Source organism: Trichosurus vulpecula, chromosome 9 (genome assembly GCF_011100635.1).
Source record: "Trichosurus vulpecula isolate mTriVul1 chromosome 9, mTriVul1.pri, whole genome shotgun sequence".
Classification (NCBI taxonomy): domain Eukaryota; kingdom Metazoa; phylum Chordata; class Mammalia; order Diprotodontia; family Phalangeridae; genus Trichosurus; species Trichosurus vulpecula.
In genome coordinates, this window is record NC_050581.1 from 65,853,273 (window position 1) to 65,876,160 (window position 22,888).

General features: G+C 40.3%; 1 protein-coding gene across 1 annotated transcript in view; it reads left to right on the plus strand.

Annotated features, from left to right (window-relative positions):
* RASEF (RAS and EF-hand domain containing) overlaps nt 1–22,888 on the plus strand; it is a 118,392-nt gene that overhangs the window by 40,648 nt on the left and 54,856 nt on the right. Inside the window, exons 2-4 of the mRNA XM_036739199.1 lie at nt 7,748–7,894; nt 12,092–12,182; nt 21,641–21,736. Of these exons, the coding sequence (XP_036595094.1) occupies nt 7,748–7,894; nt 12,092–12,182; nt 21,641–21,736 (334 nt within the window). The remainder of the gene's footprint in view (nt 1–7,747; nt 7,895–12,091; nt 12,183–21,640; nt 21,737–22,888) is intronic.

Below are 22,888 nucleotides of genomic sequence, written 5' to 3' on the forward strand. Positions count from 1 at the left end.
CCCTGGTTCTAGAATATCAGGGCAGTTCTCCTTGATAATTTCTTGAAAGATGATATCTAGGCTCTTTTTTTGATCATGGCTTTCAGGTAGTCCAATAATTTTTAAATTATCTCTCCTGGATCTATTTTCCAGGTCAGTGGTTTTTCTAATGAGATATTTTACATTGTCTTCTATTTTTGCATTCTTTTGGTTCTGTTTTGTGATTTCTTGGTTTTTCATAAAGTCACTAGCTTCCACTTGCTCCATTCTAATTTTTAAGGTAGTATTTTCTTCAGTGGTCTTTTGGACCTCCTTTTCCATTTGGCTAATTCTGCCTTTCAAGGCATTCTTCTCCTCATTGGCTTTTTGGAGCTCTTTTGCCATTTGAATTAGTCTAGTTTTTACGATGTTATTTTGTTCTGTATTTTTTTGGGTCTCCTTTAGCAAGCTGTTGACTCATTTTTCATGATTTTCTTGCATCACTCTCATTTCTCTTCCCAATTTTTCCTGTATTTCTCTAACTTGCTTTTCCAAATCCTTTTTGAGCTCTTCCATGGCCTGAGACCAATTCATGTTTTTCTTGGAGGCTTTTGATGTAGGCTCTTTGACTTTGTTGTCTTCTTTTGGCTGTATGTTTTCATCTTCTTTGTCACCAAAGTAAGATTCTATAGTCTGAGTTTTTTTTTTTTTTTCTTAACACTGTCTGCTCATTTTCCCAGCCAATTACTTGCCTTTTGAACTCTTTGTCAATGTATGACTCTGCTTCCAGAGTGGAGAGTGCTGTGTTCCAAGATTCAGGTCTTTTGCACGGCTGTTTTCCTGAGCTGCTTATTGGCACCTGTTAATTTTCAATTCTTCTGAGGTAGTATGATCCAAGGAGAGGTGTTTATTCCTCTCCTGGCCTGTGCTCTGGTCTGTGGGTGAGTACGAGCACTTTTTTCTGCCTTGGAACTGCCAGGAGGACTCCCTCTCCAAAGCTACCACAAGCTCTGCCACACAAGTGCTCCTCCTCACCCCAGGACCACCACCCAGGACTGCAACCCAGATCCAGGGCTTAGTAAGGGAATCGTGCCTCAGTGCCAGCAAAGAGATCCCTGCACTCCCGCTCTGATCAGCTGCTTGATGCCTGCCCCTTCTCTCCCCATCCATGGGCCTGGAGCTCTGGAAGCAGCCACTGCTGCCACCGCCACTACCACTGCTGCGCCTGCCGCTGCTGCTGCTGCCACTTCTGCCGCCCCGGGACTGGGGCTCTCAACCAGGTCCAACAGAGTTTTCCCACTGACCTGCTAAATTGTCTTTGGCATTTGTGGGTTGAGAGGTCTAGAAACTGCCACAGCTGGCAGTGATTCAGTGCCCTGAGGCCTGCTCCACCAGATTCTCTCAGGCCTTGTCTGTGCCAGCACTGACCATGGTGGATTTTTCTCTACTCCCAGCCCTGTGTGATAGACCCTTCCCTTTGACCTTCCTGGCTGACTTGGGCTGGAAACTTGTTTCACTCTGTCATTTTGTGGGTTTTGTAGCTCTAGAATTTGTTTAAAGTCATTTTTTATAGGTGTTTGGAAGGATTTGGGGGAGAGCTCAAGCAAGTCCCTGCTTTTGCTCTGCCCCTCAGGCTGTATTTGTAACTCAGAACTTTTCCTTTTTTCACTGTTTGTTGGCTTGCAATTCAATAATTTGGAAGATAATTTCAGTAGTGTGGGTTATGACTCTGATTGAGACCATTCTAGGCTTCAGAAGGTGGGTTCAGTAGGAACTGTGGCCACAAAACATTCATCATTTGATAGCCAAGCTTTGAATTTCGCTAGGCTTAGATTTTGATGGAAGACACAACGATACTGTAAGCCTTTTCAACTTGGTAGGATCTGTCAGGATAATGTCATAAGGAAGAACCTTATATATCAGAGAGGCAGGTTGGCCTAGTGAATAGGGAACTGGCCTTGAAACCAGGAAGACCTAGGTTCAAGTTCTGCCCATGACATATACTGGCTCTATAACCTTGGGCAAATTATCTAACCCCTTAGGGCTCTAGACCAGTAGTGCCAAAGGCAAACAGAAACAAATCCTTGTGGACTGAATATTGACTTAAAAAACTACAAGTTAGCATTATCTATGTTGCATTGCATTTTAATTCATTTTATTAAATATTTTCCAATTAAATTTTAACCTAGCTCCAAATGGAATTTTGAAGTCCACTGGCTACAAGTTTGAAACTTCTGCTCTCACAGTCTCTTAAGTTGAAGAGATTGTACCAAGCCTCATTGCAAGATGGGTTTTTCTTACTCAAGGGCTCTCTAGACCAAGAAAATCACAGGTCTACCCTAATCCTTATCCCTGGGCCCTGCCAGAGGAAGAATTCGAAGTCACTCTATGAAATAGGGAGATGTTGGAATGGAGTTTTATGGAAGATATAGGTTTATGTGGCTCACTTCATGTAATACTTTACCAGGGGCATGCTGGTAAATGTTTAACAACCACAAAAAATGTATGCACAATGCACTTTTAAGTTTAATCTACATTATTTAACATTTTCTCTATTACTTTCCTAAGCCAGGACAATCAATATAACAATAAATCAAGTCCTGGTTTCTAGTGTTTGCTGATTTCTGAGGTATAAAGGCTTGGGCTGAAAATTTGACAGATGGTTCTAATTAGTTGTCAGTCAATATATGTGGATACGTGCGTGTGTGTGTCTGTCTGTGTGTGTATAGACCATCTACACACCTACACACCCCATCTGCTATGTGCTAGGCAGAGGCAGTTAGGTGGCCCAGTGGATAGAGTGCTGAGTGTGGAGTCAGGAAGACCTGAGTTCAAATGTGGCCTCAGATACTTACTAGCTGTGTGACCCTGGTCAAGTCACTTAACCTCTGTTTGCCTCAATACACAGAAGAAGTTAATGGGAAATTATTCAGTATCTTTGCCGAGAAAACTCCATGGACAGTATTGGCACACTCTAGTCCACAGGGTCAAGAAGAGGCAGAGACAGGACTGAATGACTTAACAACAATGTGCCAGGCACTGTGCTCAGTGCTTGAGCTACAAAAAGAGGCAAAAGAAAGTCCTGTCCTCAAGGAGCTCACAGTCTAATGGAGGAACCAACAAGCGAACAAGTATGTGCAAATACCCCTGGACTTAACCCAGTTCACAGGTACAGGGTGTCCTAAAAGTCTTAGTGCAGTATTAAGCCTTCTAGACTACCTTGTGTATCAAGAGAGGAGCATTCCATTTCATGAATGGAGTGATAGTTTTTGATGGGTCCTATCTTTCTCCTATTTTAGAATTCTCTAACTTTTTACTAAATATAAACAAAGGATGTGGGGAAATACAATGGCTGATATTTCGGATGTCTTAAAGTGCTTGGAATGTAACAGAACCTTAACTTTGTTGATTTGATTTCTGATTTACTGTTTGCTCACAACCTGTGAAATGTAGCCTCAATAAACTGGAGCAATTCATGCAGGAGAAAATGTTACAGGGGTTGGAAAGTTAACCAGGTAGAAACCATCGTAAGACTGGAGCAATTAACCACATCTCATAAATTATTGCATTCTGTGTAGTTGGCTAGCTAGCATATCACAGACTTGGCAGTATTGTGGAACCATGTGAATGCAGAAAGAAGTTTGGATGCCATTTTGATGCTAGTGGACAGCATCTAGTGTTTTGAAATATTACTAAGAATTCATAAGTGTTGGGAGTGGAGAGCTTGAAAATTTACATACAGTGAGATTATGACATAGGACAAGAAGTTCCCCTGTGTAGGTCATGGAAGGGAAAGGCCTTCTAGGATGCTGAGGCTGGGCGCACCATCTGTGTCATGAAAAGAACCTGATGAGGTATGACAAATTTTTATTTAAAAAATCACAGTTGGCATTTTATACCACTTTAAGGTTTTTGAAGTGCTTTTCAAGTATTTCCTTAATTTATCTTTACAACGAGCTGCCCTCCTCTTTTCCCTTTCACCCCTCCTTTTTCCTCTTCCCCTCCTCATCTTTTCTCCTTCCCTCTCCTACTCAGTTTCCTTCTTCCTTTCTTTCCTTCTCCCTTTGCCTATCTCTTCCCTATCTCTCCTTCCACTTTTTCCTTCTTCTCACTCCTCCTCTTCTTCCCTCCCCTCCCTCTTCTTCATTGCTTTATTAGAAATTACTTCTTTTTGTTACTTTCATTTTTTACCTCTTCAAAATGAGGTGGTTGTGCTCCCCCAAATCCAGTTCTTTTTTTTTGTTTGTTTGTTTGTCTGTCTGTTTATTTATTTATTTATTTATTTTTCAGCATTGATTTTCACAAGAGTTTGAATTACAAATTTTCTCCCCATTTCTACCCTCCCCCCACTCCAAGATGGTGTATATTCTGGTTGCCCCGTTCCCCAGTCAGCCCTCCCCTCTGTCACCCCACTCCCCTCCCATCCCCTTTTCCCTTCCTTTATTGTAGGGCAAGTTGAATTTCTACGCCCCATTGCCTGTGCATCTTATTTTCTAGTTGCATGCAAAAAATTTTTGTTTTTGAACATCTGTTTTTCAAATTTTGAGTTCCAAATTCTCTCCCCTCTTCCCTTCCCACCCACTCTCCCTAAGAAGTTAAGCAATTCAACATAGGCCACATGTGTATCATTATGTATAACCCTTCCACAATACTCATGTTGTGAAAGACTAACTACATTTTGCTCCTTCCTAACCTACCCCCCTTTATTGAATTTTCTCCTTTGGCCCTGTCCCCTTTCGAAAGTGTTTGTTTTTGATTACCTCCACCCCCATCTGCTCTCCCTTCTATCATCCCCCTTTTTTATCTTCTTCCTCCTTTTTTCCTGTAGGGTAAGATACCCAAATGAGTATGTATGGTATTCCCTCCTCAGGTCAAATTTGATGAGAGCAAGATTCACTTGTTCCTCCTCACCTGCCTTCTCTTCTCTTCCTACAGAAGTGCTTTTTCTTGCCACTTTTATGCGAGATAATCTACCCCATTCTATCTCTCCCTATATTCCTCTCTCATCCCTTAATTTGATTTTATTTCTTTTAGATATCTTCCCTTCAACTCACCCTGTGCCTTCTCTCTCTCTCTCTCTCTCTCCATATACATATATACACACATACATATACATATACATACATACATATATGTATGTATATGTATATGTATGTATATATGTGTGTGTGTGTGTGTGTGTGTGTGTGTGTGTGTATATATATATATATATATATATATACACATACACATATTCCCTTCAGCTACCCTAATACTGAGGTCTCATGAATCATACACATCATCTTTCCATGCAGAAATGTAAACAAAACAGTTCAACTTTAGTAAGTCCCTTGAAATTTCTCTTTCTTGTTCTTTTTCTTGATCACCTTTTCATGCTTCTCTTGATTCTTGTGTTTGAAAGTCAAATTTTCTATTCAGCTCTGGTCTTTTCACTGAGAAAGCTTGAGAGTCCTCTATTTTATTAAAAATCCATATTTTGCCTTGGAGCATGACACTCAGTTTTGCTGGGTGTCTTGGGATTCTTGGTTTTAATCCTAGCTCCATTGACCTCTGGAATGTCGTATTCCAAGACCTTCGATCTCTTAATGTAGAAGCTGCCAGATCTTGGGTTATTCTGATTGTGTTTCCACAATACTCAAATTGTTTCTTTCTGGCTGCTTGCAATATTTTCTCCTCTACCTGGGAGCTCTAGAATTTGATGACAATATTCCTAGGAGATTTCTTTTTGGGATCTATTTGAGGAGGTGATCAGTGGATTCTTTCCCTTTCTATTTTGCCCTGTGTCTCTAGAATATCAGGGCAGTTCTCCTTGATAATTTCTTGAAAGATGATATCTAGGCTCTTTTTTTGATCATGGCTTTCAGGTAGTCCAATAATTTTTAAATTTTCTCTCCTGGATCTATTTTCCATGTCAGTGGTTTTTCTAATGAGATATTTCACATTGTCTTCCACTTTTTCATTCCTTTGGTACTGTTTTATAATATCTTGATTTCTCATAAAGTCACTAGCTTCCACTTGCTCCATTCTAATTTTTAAGGTAGTATTTTCTTCAGTGGTCTTTTGGACCTCCTTTTCCATTTGGCTAATTCTGCCTTTCAAGGCATTCTTCTCCTCATTGGCTTTTTGGAGCTCTTTTGCTATTTGAGTTAGTCTATTTTTTAAGGTGTTGTTTTCTTCAGTACATTTTTCAGTTTTGTTTGGGTCTCCTTTAGCAAGTCATTGACTTGTTTTTCATGGTTTTCCTCTCATCCTTCTCATTTCTCTTCCCAATTTTTCCTGTACTTCTCTAACTTGCTTTTCCAAATCTTTTTTGAGCTCTTCCATAGCCTGAGACCAGTTCATGTTTCTCTTGGAGGCTTTTGTTGTAGGCTCTTTGACTTTGTTGTCTTCTTCTGGCGGTATGTTTTGGTCTTCTTTGTCACCAAAGAAAGATTCCAGTGTCTGAGACTGAGTCTGGGTGCGTTTTCGCTGCCTGGCCATGTTCCCAGCCAACTAACTTGGCCCTTGAGTTTTTTGGTGGGGTATGACTGCCTGTAGAGTTAAGAGAACTATGTTCCAAGCCTGGGTGGATGCGCCAGCTCTGCCACACTAGCATTCCTCCTGCCCCAAGAACCCCCAACCTGGACTGCACTTAGATCTTCAGCAGGCTCTTCACTCCTGCTCTTATCCGCCACTTAATTCCTCCCACCAGGTGGGCCTGGGGCAGGAAGCAACTGCAGCTGTAGTTCTGTAGCTGCCCCACGTCCACTGCCCCTGGGGTGGTGGCTGAACCTCCAACTCCTTTTTAAACTCTATCCCCATCAGCTTTTCCCACTAACCTTCTCTGTTGTCTTTGGTGTTTGTGGGTTGAGAAGTCTGGTAACTGCTGCTCTGCTCTGCTTTGCTCTGCTCCGCTCTGCTCCGCTCCGCACTGCTCCGCTCCCCGCTCCGTGTGGGATAGACCTCACCCAGAGACCATCCAGGCTGTCCTGGGCTGGAGCCCTGCTTCCCTCTGCTATTTTGTGGGTTCTGCAGTTCTAGAATTGGTTCAGAGCCATTTTTTATAGGTTTTTGGAGGGGCTCGGTGGGGAGCTCATGCTAGTCCCTGCTTTCCAGCTGCCATCTTGGCTCCGCCCCCTCCCAAATCCAGTTCTAAATCCTATGATAGGCATCTGCTATTTGGATGTGACTTTATTGTTATTTTAGGCCCCAAAGTTGTCCATTTCTTCTGGGAAACTGTAATTTTTTCCCTCCAAATGACAAAATCTCTAACTTTCATTTTAGGAAGCACTGCTATGATTACGGTAGAATCATAGCTTAAGATGACGTTATTAGACAACATCAAAGCTCACTTCCCACAAGGGATCAAAAAAAGAAAAATGAATTTGTTATTCGATGAGTGAGTAAGCAATCCGAGGGATATATGTACGGAACAGAAAAATGGAGCAATGTGCTAATTAAGAAAAAGATTTGGAAAAGGTGAAAAGTATTACGTCTGCTCAAGGTCTTCTGTGTATATTCACTGAAATGCTCGTTAACAAAATGCTCATTGGCTCTATCTTATCCCTTTCCTGTAAATTCCTCTATCCAAATAGGAAAACTTTCCAGAATTAGGTTCTGCCCCTGCCCCTGCCCCTGAGAACTTATTTCCCATTATTCTCCCAACATGCTCTCTGTTCTAGGCAGCCTTGCTATGCCATATGTTACTTTGATTCCTACTTTAATGCTTTGGACTTGCTTTGTTCCCTTTGTCTGTAAACTGTTCTTTCTGCAAATGGGCACTTGATTTATTTTTCTTTTCTTTTGGCAGAAAAGATCAAGTTAGCGTTCTGTATCAGAACATCAATGTTTTGGAGCCAAGATTAATCCAGCCTTATGAACATGTCATCAAGAACTTTATCAGAGAGATCAGACTTCAAAGCACTGAGATAGAACACCTGGCCATCGCAGTGAAAAGGTAGTTTTTTAAATTACATATTTATATCTATATATGTATATTTAAAATGTCCTCTGATATCATTGATTTAAGGTACACTCAGTGAGGAAACCCCTTCAGCCAATTCATCTGCTCTGTCACTTACAGTCAGAGAATTTCTTGGCATGGGGCACAGGGGGATCTCTGTGACTTGCCCAGGGTCACATATGTAGCCTGTATATGTATGCCCCATGTGGGGTTGAACTTACGTCTTCCTGACCCCCTAGGCTGGTTTTCCGTTCTCTATGCCAGCAGTTTTCAAACTTTTTGACTTCAGGACTCCCCTTTACAATCTTAAATTATTGAGAATCCCAAAGAGTTTTTGTTTATGTGGCTGATATCTGTCAGTATTTACCATGTTAGAAATGTTTGAAATATCTTAGTATTTTTGTGAAAATAATTTTCACTTTGTGGGTCACTTGAAAAATGTCTTGAGGTTCACTTTTCCTTTCACTGGGGTCCCTGGACCACATATTGATAACTGCTGCCTCCCTGAAATAATGTTAACATTGTAATATGTACTGCTTGATTTTATTTAAAAAATTTATTTAAAAAATTTAAACCTCTGGATTAATTAAAACAAGCAGTATTGTTAGTGAAATATTAGTGGAAGGGATTTCCCTTTGCAGTTCCATCATCTCTGTTTTATCGCTTATTAACTATAAGATCAGGCAAATTGGTTCACTTCCTGTTCTCTCATCTGTGAAATGGAGCCTAGCTCCATGCTAGGAACATAGTAGATGCTTAATAAATGCTTATTGAATAGCTGATTAATATCTGTCCTACATAATCCATGCAATTGTTGGGAGGATCGATAATGATTTTGAAAGAAGCATAATGGTCTTAGGAAGAAATATTTACTCCTAAAACCATTGTCTTTTTTAAAATTGTGGGGAAAGAATAAGGTTCTGGCCTCTTTAAAAGCTTTGAGGAGAGTGGTTCTGAATGGAGAAAGTAGAAGTAGATGGGACTGACAGTCATAGTTCTTTCAAAAAGTAGTTTTGAATCACTATTAAGATAGCTAAGAATAGATGCTAAAATTTATTTTTTTAAAAAAATTAATTTTTTTTCTAATTACATATAAAAACAAATTTTAACATGGGTTTTAAAAAAAATTTTGAGTTCCAAATTTTCTCCCTCCTTCCCCTCTCCCCTCCCTGAGACAGGAAGGAATTTGATATAAGTTATTTCCATATTAGTCATGTTGTGAAAGAAAATACAGGCCAAAAAAAAGCCACACCACCATGAAAAAAAATTTGAGAAATTGTATGCTTCAATCTGCATTAAGACTCTGTTAATTCTTTCTTTGGCGATGGATGATGCTAAAATTTAAAACCAGATGTCTGGACAGATGGTTTGTACTGGGAGAAGTTAGGAAGAATTTGTGCTACCTTGGGAGGTAGCCCTTCCCTGGAGGTCTTCAAGCAGAGGCTGGATGACCACTTGTCAGAAATGCCGTAGTCTGTCAACAAATGTTTATTAAATGCTTACTACGTACTGGATGTGAGTAGCTAGGTGGCTCAGTGGATGGAGCACTGGGCCTGGAGTCAGGAAGACCTGAGTTCAAATCTAACCTCAGACAAGCTAGCTTTGTGACCCTGGGCTAGTTACTTAACTTATGTTTGCTTTAATCCACTGGAAAAGGAACTGGCAAGCCACTCCAGTATCCTTGCCAAGAAAACCCCACAGACAGTATTGGCGTGCTATGGTCCATGGGCTCAGGGACAGTCAGACATCACTAAGCAACCATAATACTACAACGTGTACCAGACATACAGATTACTATGGGTGTATATAACATCTATACGATGTAAATCGAAGCTATTCTCTAAGAATAGGTACCTACAAGAGGACTAGGGTGGAGAAGGGACCTGGAAAGGCCTCCTGCAAAAACAAGGTCCTGTTTGAGCTGAGACTTAAGGTGAGGCAGGAGATTAGGGGAGGGAGGAGGAACATTGTAGGGATGGGACAGCAGGTACAAAGGCTTATAGATCTTGCTGTGTAAATAAGACCAGTGTAGCTGAATCACCAACTACATGGAGGAGATTAAATAGTAAGAAGACTGGAAAGGTAGGACTGGGCCAGATTAGAAAAGGCTTTAAATATGAAACAGAGAATTTTATATTTGATCTTGGAGGTAAGAGGGAGCTATTGGTGTTTACTGAGATGAGGCTGGAGGGGTGTGATGTTGTCAGACCTACCTGTGCTTTAGGAAAAGTACTTTGGTAACTGACTAGAGGAAGGACTGGCATGCGGAGAGATTTGAGGTAGAAGGACCAACAGAAGCCTACTGCAATAATCTAGGTGAAATGTGATGAGGGCCTAGGGTAGGACTGTGACTGTCAGGAAGTTAGAAGGGGACGTGGATGAGAAATTGTGTAAAAGTGAAAACAAGAAGATTTGACAACAGATTGGATTCCAGTTCAGGTGTAAGTTGACATAGATGATCCTGTGGTGCTTTCTAACTGATATGTTTCTGTGGAATTTAGTCTGTTTTATGTTTAATGCTTAGAGTAAATAGCACTCTCTCTCTCAAATGTATATTAAATACATAAAATATAAATATACAATTATATAAATAATATAAATATCTATAGATATAATATGTAATCATAATTTATAAAATTATATAAATATATAACATACATACATAATTATATACACATACATATATATAGACAGGCACATTTAATGCTTGTACTCAACTGGCAACTGACTATATGAAGAAAAAAGAGACGGATAGAATCAAAGCACCGTGGCCTGAGCAGCCTATATGTGAGATAGGTTTAAATACAGACCTAGAGCCATATCATTTTTGGACGAAAGATGACTTTTTTAGAGTTCATGTACTTCATTTACTTACCTTTCCCTGTAGTATTGAAATACTGGGAACTGAATGATACATGAAATGATTTTCCAATTAGCCAAGCATTGAGCATAAAACCCAAACCACTTTCAGTGTGTTTTCTTGTCACAACCCCAGTCCCTGATTTCAGATTTTTAAAAGATGATTTATTTTTAGAATTAAGTTAAGAACCAAAGTCTGGTTAAAGTGTAAACTCATCTTCCATGAACTGGGATTTTAGGGACTTTTACTAGAATTCAGTTTTGTCATTCGAGGAATTTGTCATTCTGTCCCCTCGCCCAGTTTTTGTTCCTGTTTTAACCTGTGATATGGTTGCTATAATTAAGTTATAAAATATGTTTAACAGATATATCTTTGTTAGCTTTGGAGCTAGGTGGTGCATTTAGAGCTCTGGGCTGGGAGTCAGTAAGACCTGGGTTCAAATCCAGCAAGTCAGTTACTCTTCTCCAGTTTTTTTTTCAACTATAAAACCAGAATATTAACAGCATCTAACTTTTAGGATTGCCGTGATTAAGCCTTAAACACGGAATGGGCATTGCCTCAGTCAAACTGAGACTTGTTAAAGACCTTAGCTTGAAAAGGCCAAGGGCCCCACACTATATCCTGGGCCATCTCCAGTCATCCTGATCTATATCTTGCCGCTGGACTCAAATGGCTCCGGAGAAGAAAGTGAGGCTGGTGATTTTGCCTGGCCCTGCCTCACTTAAATCCAATTCATTTGCATGTCATGGCATCACCTTCCTGATGTCATGGTCCTCTTTGAGAATGAAGGACAAACAGCAGCGAGCAACCTCTGTGAGGATCAAATAGGATAATATTCATAACACCCTTAGCATGGTGACTTGTACATAGTTGGTGCTATGTACTTAACTTTATCATTCAATATCCTCATAGCAAAACATGCTAGACTTGGAGTGTGAGTCTCAGATGAGATGCTTATGAGCTTTGTGACACTGGGCATATCAAGCCACCTCTCTCAGCCACAGTTTACCCATTTGTTAACGGGGGATCACAATACTTTTTTTTAACCTTATTATGAAGGAAAATGCCTTAAAATCTTAATGTGCCATAGAAATGTGAACTTTTCATGCTTGGTGGTTATGGTGATTACTTGAATTAAAGAAGCAGATATTGTAAAAACCTAACTGGCAGCCTCAGCAGTTTGGTGTTTATCTGTTCAACGACATATCTCTGGGATTGGTGAGAGTTCAGAATGCGTGTGTGCATGTGAAGGAGATGAAGAGAGTCTCTCTCATTATTTTGTTTTCAAATAACAAAGGTGAATCAGAGTGTGTGCCCTTTAAAATTTTCAGAGCCCAGGACCAAGCAGCCATGCAGCTGAGCGAGCTGGAGGAGGAGATGGACCAGAGGATCCAAGCCACAGAACACAAAACAAGGAAAGATGTAAGTGTCTGCTATGGCCATCACCTCCAGACGTCAGTGCGGAAGACAAGCCCACTCCACTGCCTCCTGCTACGTCTCGACCTATCAGCATCAACCCAGAATCTGTCAAAGCAGACGGTTCCGACTTCTGGTTATTTGGGGGATACATGCAGACAGTTTCAAATTGTGACTTCAATAGAACTCAAACTGGGTCTCTAAATTTCATTGTTAGGCACCGGAACTTGGCCATTTTTTTTTTCATCATAGTTTGCGGCTGCTGCAGCGTGAATTGAAGGAAATTATTTCCATCCAGACCTTTTTCATTAAGTAAAAAGTGGAAAGCAAGGTCTCTAGATAACCTTAGTAAATTTCTCCCAGGCTTTTAGTGATAACCCCACTCATTGCCACTTATGTTGTTTCACTCGCATGGCGTTGTTGAGTTTTCCATTGTCTCATTGTGTAGGTGGTGTTGGGGTTCATTCACTCAGTCATTTCCAACTTTTCGTGATCCTGTGGACCAACTGTCCGTGGAGTTTTTTCTTGGCAAAAGTAATAGAGTGGTCTTCTATTTCCTTATCCAGATTAATGCAGGTGGGGTCTAAGTGACCTGCCTAGGGTCATACAACTAGTAAGTGTCTGAGGTCAGTTTTGAACTCACATCTTTCTCACTCCAGGTCCAGTGCTTTCTCTACTACAGCACTTTGCTTCTCCTCATTGTGCAAATTTGGCTCCTTTCTAATCCCTCAGATTCAAAAGTCTTCCTATTTATGGACTTGCAACCTCCCTTGATTTCCCGGTGCCATTCAATCCCAGGGTTCAGAACATTCTTTGATATATCTCTGGGGGTGGTTGGAGTTCACAATTCAGGTTTGCCTGTGGAGAATAAAAGTAGTAGCATTCTCTTCTCTTCCCTCCCCCCTTTCCCTCCTTCCCCCTCTTCCCTCTCCCCTCCTTTCCTTTGACGAATTTGATGTTGGATCTGAGTTCAACCACTCTCCGGTCTGACCATGATCATCTTTGTAACCTTGGGCAGTTAGCCTATCTGTGCTTCACTTTCCTTGTTTGTAGTATGTAGGAGGAACTAGGTGGGCTCTGAGATCACTTCTAGTTCTAAATCTGTGCTTCTTTGATTAAGATCCTCTTTATGCCTGGATTACGGTGACATTTTCCTACCCAGACTCCCCAACTCCATCTCACACATATTGCCTAGATAATCTTCACCAATTACCATTTCCATCATGTTCTATTAAAAATGTAAAATGCTGCTTTATTATCAAGGTCAAATTCCTCTGCTTGACATTCAGTGGTTTCATTATATGACCTCACTCTCAATACTCTGATTATCCAGCTTTATTTCTCATTGCTATGTATCATAAAAACTCCTCTTTGGTTATCTTATCAAGCTTCTTCAGTGCCTAACTCTAGACCCTCCTCTCCTCCAGGAGACATTACTTCATAACTTCATGCAAGACTGACATCTTCCTACTTGTCATTTTAAGTCAGTACTATATGGTTTCCCCATTTGTTCTCTGATTGCTTCATTTATGTTAATTCAGAATTCCCTTGTAGATTATAAGCTTCCTGAGGGCAGGACTCCTGTCTTAAAGAGTAAAAAAAACTCAGAAACTAGGTAATGGAAGATTTATCCTTTTAAACATTAAAACTATATTCTATCCATTTTGGCTGAGAATCTAAAATCTATTACTTCTCTTTTTTGTTGAGCAGAATATTCTGAATGTCACTGAACTTCAGCTCAGGGCCATGTTTATAAACATCGGTTATTCCACTATAATTTACTATCTGTACCCACTATGAACCTATACAGCTATGAATAAGATGCTATTATTTATTATTTACTAGATATTACTATTAGTTATTATACTATTCTATAATAGGGTGTTGCCTTCAGGACCCATCTATTGGCTCCTTTGCTAAGAGGCCGTATGTTGCTTTGCTTTCTGAGTGCTCATGTCTGCTTTTTATAAATGTTCTGTCTTCTTCCTTCCCTGTGTTATTTTTCCTTCTGTCAGTGTGCCTTCCTCTAGTAGCCACTCTCTCTTTTTCTAATTTGTGGCTTCTCTTCTATGGAGGACCCAAAAAACAAGTTAATCACATTTGTTAGAATTGTGTCTAAATGAGACTAAGTAGGCTTAGCAAGGGCAAGCTGGAACTCTGTCATTAGAGCCATTAGCTTCCTTGCATGTACTTTGTGACTTCTATCTTGGCTTCTCAGATGACTTGTTTGTTTACCCCCTGATTCTTAGCTGGGCTCTAGCTAAGTGAAGTTGCCAAATAGCTAAGGATCCTTTTATATCATCCACAGAGCTTGGCATAATATTGGGCAGACAGTAGACGCTCAGATACTGGTTGCTTGCTTGTCCGTTAAGTGGCACTCTTGCCCACATTAGCCCGTATTTCAGTTAAGTATGGGGAAAGATAATTCTTTTTTTTTTTGTCTTGTACATAGATTTCTGATAATGGATAACCATGCATCACAGGCCTTCAGAATTCAGTATTGAAATTATGGTTTTGCCCAGTAGCCCTGCTGCATGTTGCTTCACAATACATTCAGTCCTAGAGTTTTGGGCTCTTAGTATTGCTGTCTTCTCTGGGTAAGCAGCAAGCAAGATGAAACCCCTTCCTGATTTTGCCCTGGGGACAAAGAAAATAAAATGTTTCTGGAGGGAAATAGTATAATTGGTTTTTATTGTCTTAGTTTTATGGAGATTATCTACTTTGGGACCATTGCGCTGATGTTTTAGAAGAGCATTCTGTGATTCCCTCTAAAATACTTAACCTTGGTGAACGTAGCACTTAAGAGATTTAGGTTCTGTCATGCTGATAGTTATCCCCATCTCATTTAGAACCTTAGTTTGCCTCTAACTAGCTAAAAGGAAATCCATTTGATAGATCAAAATCATTTGCTCCTCATGAATTACTTGATATTTTCATTTTTTTATGCCCAATGAAATGCGTGCTATATTAAGTAGCTATGGCTGACTGATCCAAACCCTGTGCATTTGAAATAAGGAGGCCTATTTCTGACACTGGTTTATTGAGGTGACCTGGTGAAGTCTTTATTTAACTGTACCTCAGTTTCAGTTGGCTGTAGAATGCATAGCAGATGCCTGGTGTGGCTGTCCTTCATTAAATGGAAAGAGAGCTATAAATAGAAAATAAAGGATCATAGATTTAGGGCAAGAGGTCACTGAGTCCATCTCCTTAATTTTTCAGATGAGGAAACTAAGGCCCATAGATGTTAGGTGACTTAGCCAGGGTAAGTGGTTGAAGCAGGGTATGAACTTGGTTCTGTCTGATTATCAGTCCGATATTCTATTTTTGGTCTTCAGGTGAAAGGTCATTTCATTTTTCTTAGGACATGCTTCTGTTTCCTAACATGCTTATGTTACAGATGCTTGCAAAACACAAAGTTGGGAAGAGGATGTTCTTTTAAAAGTAGAAGTTTAGACTTTCCTTTACATTTCAATTTGTCTTGATGGGTTAAAAACAAACCAGGATAAATGGGAGGCCGTGATAAAAATACTTGCTGTTTCTCTGGCCCTTTAAAATTGATCGGGTACTTTGGGCATATTATTGCATTTGATCCTTGCAGGAGCTATCCTGGAGGTAGACACCGTCATTCCCATTTTACAGATGATTCCAAGTCCAGCCTTCTTTCTACTTGCTCTGTGCAGCCACTGTAGCTCAAATGTTTTAAGTTAACGGCGATGATGGAGTAGGGAAAAACAAATACTGGTATAGGCTATAGGAAACCATCCCAGTGGGAATGATGCATTTTTTTTTAGTATGATATTTGAAAGTTTAGAATGATGAAGTTTCTTCTTGTCCTTAGTGTTGACTATGAGATCTGAATTTGAACCCCAGCACAAACATGGCCCAGGTGAGAACCTAGGTGAGCAGATCATTCAATGCTCTTAGCCTCCATTTCTCCATTTGTAAAGATGGGATGAGTGTACTCCTTGCCTCACAAGTCTGTTTTGAGAATCAGATGGGAGGATGTCTGTGAAAATTTTTGCAAATATTAAATGGCTTTATAGATGTTAGTTATTGTGGTCATTATTCAGAAAAAAGAGATCATGATAATAATGGTCATTTGTATCCTAGTACTAAGGGTTCTGGCTGCTCGGCAACACAGTGGATAGAAAACCTGGGCGAGTTACTTAACCCTGTTTGCCTCAGTTTCCTCTTCTATCAAATGAGCTGGAGAAGACAATGGCAAACCCCTCCAGTAACTTTGCCCCAAATGGGGTCACAAAGAATTGGACACAACTGAAGAACAACGCTAAGCATTCTCTATGAAAGGTTACTCCGAGAGGTGGAATAATTCACCTTATGGGAGTTTTTACACATTCTTACCTTCTCGCGTTGCTTTTGGGGGCAGAGATTTAAATTAGGAATGTAATTTTAAGTTTTAAAAAAATTGTGAGAAGGGAATGACTCCCAAAGAGATCCACGACACAAAAAAGTTAATAATTCCTGCTCTGGTCTAACACACACGTGGAGAGAGGCAGAGAGATACAGGGAGACAGACAGACAGGGAGAGAGAGAGATGATAAGAGAAACTGAGGCTGACAGAGGATGTGTTGTGACTTTGCCAAAGCTGCACAAAATATGAACCTGGGTCCTGTGACCAAAGAGACAGTGTTCTTTCTCAGGAGCAGAATCCGTGCAGAAGGACCTGGGCACAAGTGAAAAAATTCTGAGTGACTCTACATTTTTATTAAGACCTGCTTTTCCTCAGTCGAGTAGAAAGTGAAAAGCAGAGAGAATCTGCTGAATTTTCAAAATTTTCCTTATTCTATTTTTTTTAAAACCTTCTGATTATATTGTTTGGAAGGAAGCAGTATGGCATGGACTGTGGTGTCAGAAGATGCAGCTTCAAAACTTGCCCCTGGGAGTTATTAGCTGTTTGATAATGAGGAAGTCACTTAGTATACCTGGGACTCAGTTCTTCCATCTGTAAAATTGAGGGCATTGGACTGGATGGTCTTGGAGGTCCCTTTTTGTTTTAGATCTAGAATCCCTGTGACTCCTGTGATTTGGGGGAGGCTGGGGAAAAAGTGTTTACTAACTAGTGATGCAAGTACCTGTGATTGTTAGGACGCAAAAACAGAAAGGAGAGAAGCGAGGAGAACCAGAGGATCTTTGGACAGAATCACTTTGGAGTAGTAGTAGTAGCAGTAGTAGTAGTATTAGTAGTAACCATAACAACAGCAGTGCTTTAAGACTTCTAAAGTACTTCCCAAATAATATCTCATTTTATACTCACAACAACCCAGAAAGGTAAGTGCTGTAATTATCTTCATTTTATAGATTAGGAAACTGAGGCAGGTAAAGGTTAGGTGACTTGCCCAGGGTCACAAAAGAGTGAAGGAAAGAAGCATTTATTAAGCACCTACTATGTGCATTGTGATAAGCACTTTACAAATACTATCTCATTTGATACTCAACAACAACCCTTAGAGGACAGTGGTATTCTTATTATCCTCATTTGACAGTTGAGGAAACTGAAGCAGAGGAGTTAAACCGCTGGTTCAGAGTCACCCAGATAGTAAGTGTCTGAGGCCAGGTTTGAACTCCAGTCTTCTTGATGCCGGGGCCAGCTCTATCCTCTGTGCCACCTGGCTCTACCCTGGCAAACAATTTGAAAACAGAAAAGGAGTAAATTTCAGTGAAAGGCACGAGCTTCTCCTCTATTCCTAGCCATAAGTACAGTATTAGGAATCAGGAAAACCCTAGAATTAAGGCGCTCTCAATGAAAATATTACATGGAGACTTCTTGCGAGATTTGTCAGAGGGGATGGTTTCTGGGCGCTGAGAACTCTACAGTCACATGACCTGAAGTTATGGCTCATTGCTCTCCAAAGTCACAGCTTATTATTTAATGGGCCGCCTTAATAGATTTTGAAATATAATTTAACAACTTTACTTAGATGTGCACAAATCTCCCTCACCTCCTTTGCTGCCCTCCTGCTTGACATTTCACTTCTTTTCATTTTGAGAGCCCTTTAAAACCTAGCATATTATCAACCTTTTTTTTTTCCTTTGCTGTAATTTAGGTTCACTTGCTCACACTTCCTGTCTGTCAAAGCTGACCTTCACATTCAGCCCCTCCTGCTTTGAAATGACATATTCCACACTTCTGATCTGAGAACAACTGGGGTTTAACATTTCTTAAAAATGTCTTCCCCCGCTGTATTGCTCGTGGTGACACAGTGCCTTTGTCATAGCAGCTTGGCGTCAGAGTGATTTGCTATCACAGTGATAGGTGCTGGCTATTGGGATACATAATTTTGTTTGAGTGTAAATATGTCAGCCCTGCAAAGAATGTGATTATATAGCTTACTTTGGGATTCCACTGTGGTTCATTATTTGGAGCCCAGCTAAGGACTATGTGACCCTTCATCTGCAAGATGTTTGGCTTTTAATAAACGTTGCTGAATTAATTGGAACCAGGAGAAGCTGAATATTGGGATTTTTTTTTTTTTCTTTAAGGGGCTATCTTTGCTTCCTGAAACTGGAATGTCATGTAGACAATTGATAGCTCGGGCCATAATGACCCTTTTGTTCTTGTCCAATTTAACGAGTGTCCTAGGGAGGAAAACCATTTTAACCATCAGAGAAGATAAGAATATGAATATCACAGGTGCTGTTGTGTTATAGATCTGGAGCTGTTGTTCATTCAGTTTTTCAACTGAGTCCAACTCTTCATGGTCCCATTTGGGGTATTCTTGGCAAAGATGCTGGAGTGGTTTGCCATTTCCTTCTCTAGCTCATTTTACAGATGGGGACTTCAGAAGCCATCTAATACCACCCCCTCATTTCACACATGAGGAAAATGAAGGCCATCCAAAGTCATACAAGTAGGAATTATCAAAGGCATGATTTGAACCCATGTCCCATGACTCTAGAATCAATTCAGTTATTCTATCATTGGGACTGTTTCTGTATTCTACAAAAGTTAGTCCTTTTCCTCTGACTACAGACATACTCAATTTTCTTTCACAACTTTTTAAAACACTCACCCTTGTTATCCTCATTCCCCTCCCTCTACTCCATACTCCATACAGCTCAATCTCTTTTCTTCACTTCATGTCTAAACAGTGACTTTCAAATGTTTTCTCTTCAGTCCTGTACTTCTTGTTTCTCAACAGAATTCCTCTCCTACTTTCTTGAGAGAATTGAGAAATCTGTCATGAGTTCCCTCTTCCCTATTCTATACCTCAGAAGCCCCTCTGTATTCCCTCCATCTCCCCTCCCCACCTTTGCTTGTTTTTTGACGCTGAGATGGATGGCTCTTTTTTGTCTTCCTTTTTTATCTCCCCTCTTCCCCCACTCCCTCACCAGCACTCAATCTCCCCAGATACTTAACACATTTACTACAGCACGAGATCTAGTGAAGGTATAGTGTAAACACAGTACAAGAAATAGATAAAACAGTAAATTTGGCAGCATGCACATGAGGAGTTGCCAAGGCCAACTCTTGCTTCTCATCTATCTATTCCAAAACCTTGATCACCTCTTACTTTTTCCCGCCAACAAATATCTCCCATCCTTGAGAATGTTTCACTTGACCCTGCCACGCTCTGAGTAGTGCATAGGCCACTAAACTGGGAGTCAGAAAGACCTGAGTTGGATTCTTGCCACAGACGTGTAACAAGTCACTTCAGCCTTCTCTGCTTCACTGTCTCCATCTGCAAAATGGAGATAATGGTAACAGGTGTCTCACAGGATTGTTGTGAGAGGCATTCAGGTAACTAAATTTTGAAAACCTTAAAGTGCTATATAAATACTATTTCTTCTCTTCCACCTTCTTCCTCTCCTTTTCCCTTTTGCTTCCTCACTTCTTTCCCTTCACTTCCTCTTCATTTTCCCTTCCTCTTCCTCTTTCTTCCAGGGCCAAACTCCTAAAAAGTCATTTCTTTGTTTACTTTCCACACTCTAATTCTTGTTTATTACTTTCTCTTTTCTAGTTTTCCTTCCTTCCTTCCTTCCTTCCTCTCTCTCTCTCCCTTTCCCTTTCTCTCTCCCTCTCCCTCCCTCTTTTTCCCTCTCTTTCCCTCTCCCTCCCTTCCTCCCTCCCTTCCTCTTCTAATGGCTAGAGAACTTGCCTCAAAGCCAATAATTCAAGTCATTCCTCTGACACATACTGACTGTATAACCCAGGGCCAGGCACTTTTCTCAGTCTCAGTTTCCTCATCTGTTAAATGGGGATGATGGTGATACTATCTCCATTACAGTGTTTGAACGATCCATTGAGAAAATACATGCTGAATACTTTGTAAACCTTAAAATGCAATATATAAATATTAGCCATTCATTTTCTCATTGGCTCTTTGGTTGCATGCTACCTAAAGGATGGGACTGTGGGTCCTTTTTTTTAAACTTTAGAAGGTCATACATTCCTTCTTGTTTAGTGTTCTTTGGGCAAAAGATGGATGGTCACTTGAGATGTTGTAGAAAGAATTCCTTTGCAAGTATAGTTTACACTTGGAGTCTTCTATAGTCCGTTTTAACATGGAAATTCAGAGATTCTGCTTTTGTATAAAAGCCAAATGCTTCACATAGGGCTTGTTTATTTTAAGATCATTAACTCAGCCCTCAAACACAGCCTGAGGTAGATTGCCTTGGTGTCTTCGTTCAGGCTTTCTCTCTCCCTGGATTGTTGTCACGTATTCTTCTTACTTTTGAACTTCTACCCCTAAAGCCCCTTTCCTCCTAGAAGCCTCCCTAGTCATTAATTGTCCTCTTCAGACCTCAGTCTTTTTTTCAGTCATGTCTGACTCTTCCAGACCCCATTGGGAGTTTTCTTGACAGAGATCCTGGAGCAGTTTGCCATTTCCTTCTCCAGCTCATTTTATAGATAAGGAAACTGAGGCAACCAGGGTTAAGTGACTTGCCCAAGGTTATACAGCTAGTAAGCATCTGAAGCCAGATTTGAACTTGGGAAGATGAGTCTTCCTGACTCTAGGCCTAGCACTCTATCCGCTACACACTATCCCTTCAGACCTCAAGTAGTGGTTTACTTTACACCTATTTAATCAAAATATTGCCATATTTTAGTAGTTAGGTATTTCTGTCTTCTATTAGATTATACATTTCATGAGGGCAGTAACCTTGTCTTTTTGAAACAGCCAATTGGAAGCAGTAGTCAAGAACACTGGATCTGGAATCAGGAAGACCCAATTTTCTTCTAAGACAACTACCAGGACAGTCACTTATCCTTTCTCTGCCTCAGTTTCCTCATCTGTAAAATTAGGGTCATAATCAGCTCTATCTCATAGGATTGTTGTGAGCACCAAATGAGATAGTGCATGTAGTGTGTTCTGCAAACCTTAAGATTCTGTAAATTCTAGCTCTTATCATCTGAGCTTTTTGTGGTGCCCAGAACCTAACGCAAACCTCTTTGTTGGATGAATGGGCATTTGATCTTATAATGTGATGTCTTTTTTTGCTAGGAGAAACGAAAAGCTGAAGAGGCGCTAAATGATCTCAAACGTCAGTATGAAGCAGAAGTAGGGGATCTTCAAGTGACCATCAAAAAGCTAAAAAAGGTGAGCTGCCATGGCTTCGTAGCTTTCCCTCTTCAGCTCCTCTGACCCTCCCTATCAGCCATGGGGAATTTAAATGTCTGCCTGTAGAGAATATGGACTTCCCTTTTTGGAACCAAGCATGAAAACATTTTAAATATGAGGCAAAGGCAAAGTGTGCTATTAAGCCCATTCACTGATTTTTTTCACTTTAAAAATTTTTAATGGTATTTTTAAATTTCATGTAAAATTTTTTAATGTTCATTTTAAACATAAGATTTTGAGCTGCATGTTTTCTTCCTCCCTCCCTCCCTCCTTTTGATGGTAAGCAATTTGATATAAGTATATATGTACTCACTGACTTCTTTGGGGACCTGTACCTATAGGAAGATGATTAATTTTGTGGCTCATTTGGGGTCCTTTGCTGAAGTGATCTAGAGGTTTATAGAGCTCAAAGACTTCATGTTGTTGTTCAGTCATTTCAGTCATGTCTGACTCTTTGTGACTCCATTTGGGGCTTCCTTGGAAAAGATATCAGAGTGGTTTGCCTTGGAGACTTCATATAAATGACACCATCTCTGTTCTAGAAGAGCTCAGTCCTCGAAGAGGAGGAGATTATTTTGTTCTAAACATTTGAGTTCATCAGATTTGGGAATTCCTGGTGCAGAAAACCTTTCAGTGGATGCACAGGGACATCCCAGCTATAACTTTAAGACTAAAGAATTGTCTGAACTGCTGAGAGGTTTAGCTATTTGTCTAAGATAGACTATTAATGTGGGTCAGAGATGGGACTTGATCCCAGGTCTTAACTCCAAGACTGGAGCTGTCACTATGCCTGTTGCCTCAGGAGCGTAAAATGGGCTAGGTGCATCTTGAGATACAAAATGTGTAGGAGAAGTTATCTCTTATCAGCATCTATAGATATATACTTATGTTGAATGTATGTACTGCACATCATCTGTATCCTCCATAAACATTTTCTATATCTGTATAATGAAATGCAGGCTGCTAGGTGGCATGGGCTTGGAATCAGAAAGACCTATCTTCATGAGTTCAAATTCAGCCTCACACACTTATTAATTGTGTGACCCTGGGCAAGTCGCATAACCCTGTTTGCCTCAGTTCCTCATCTGTAAAATGAACTAGAAAAGGAAATGGCAAACCATTCCATTATCT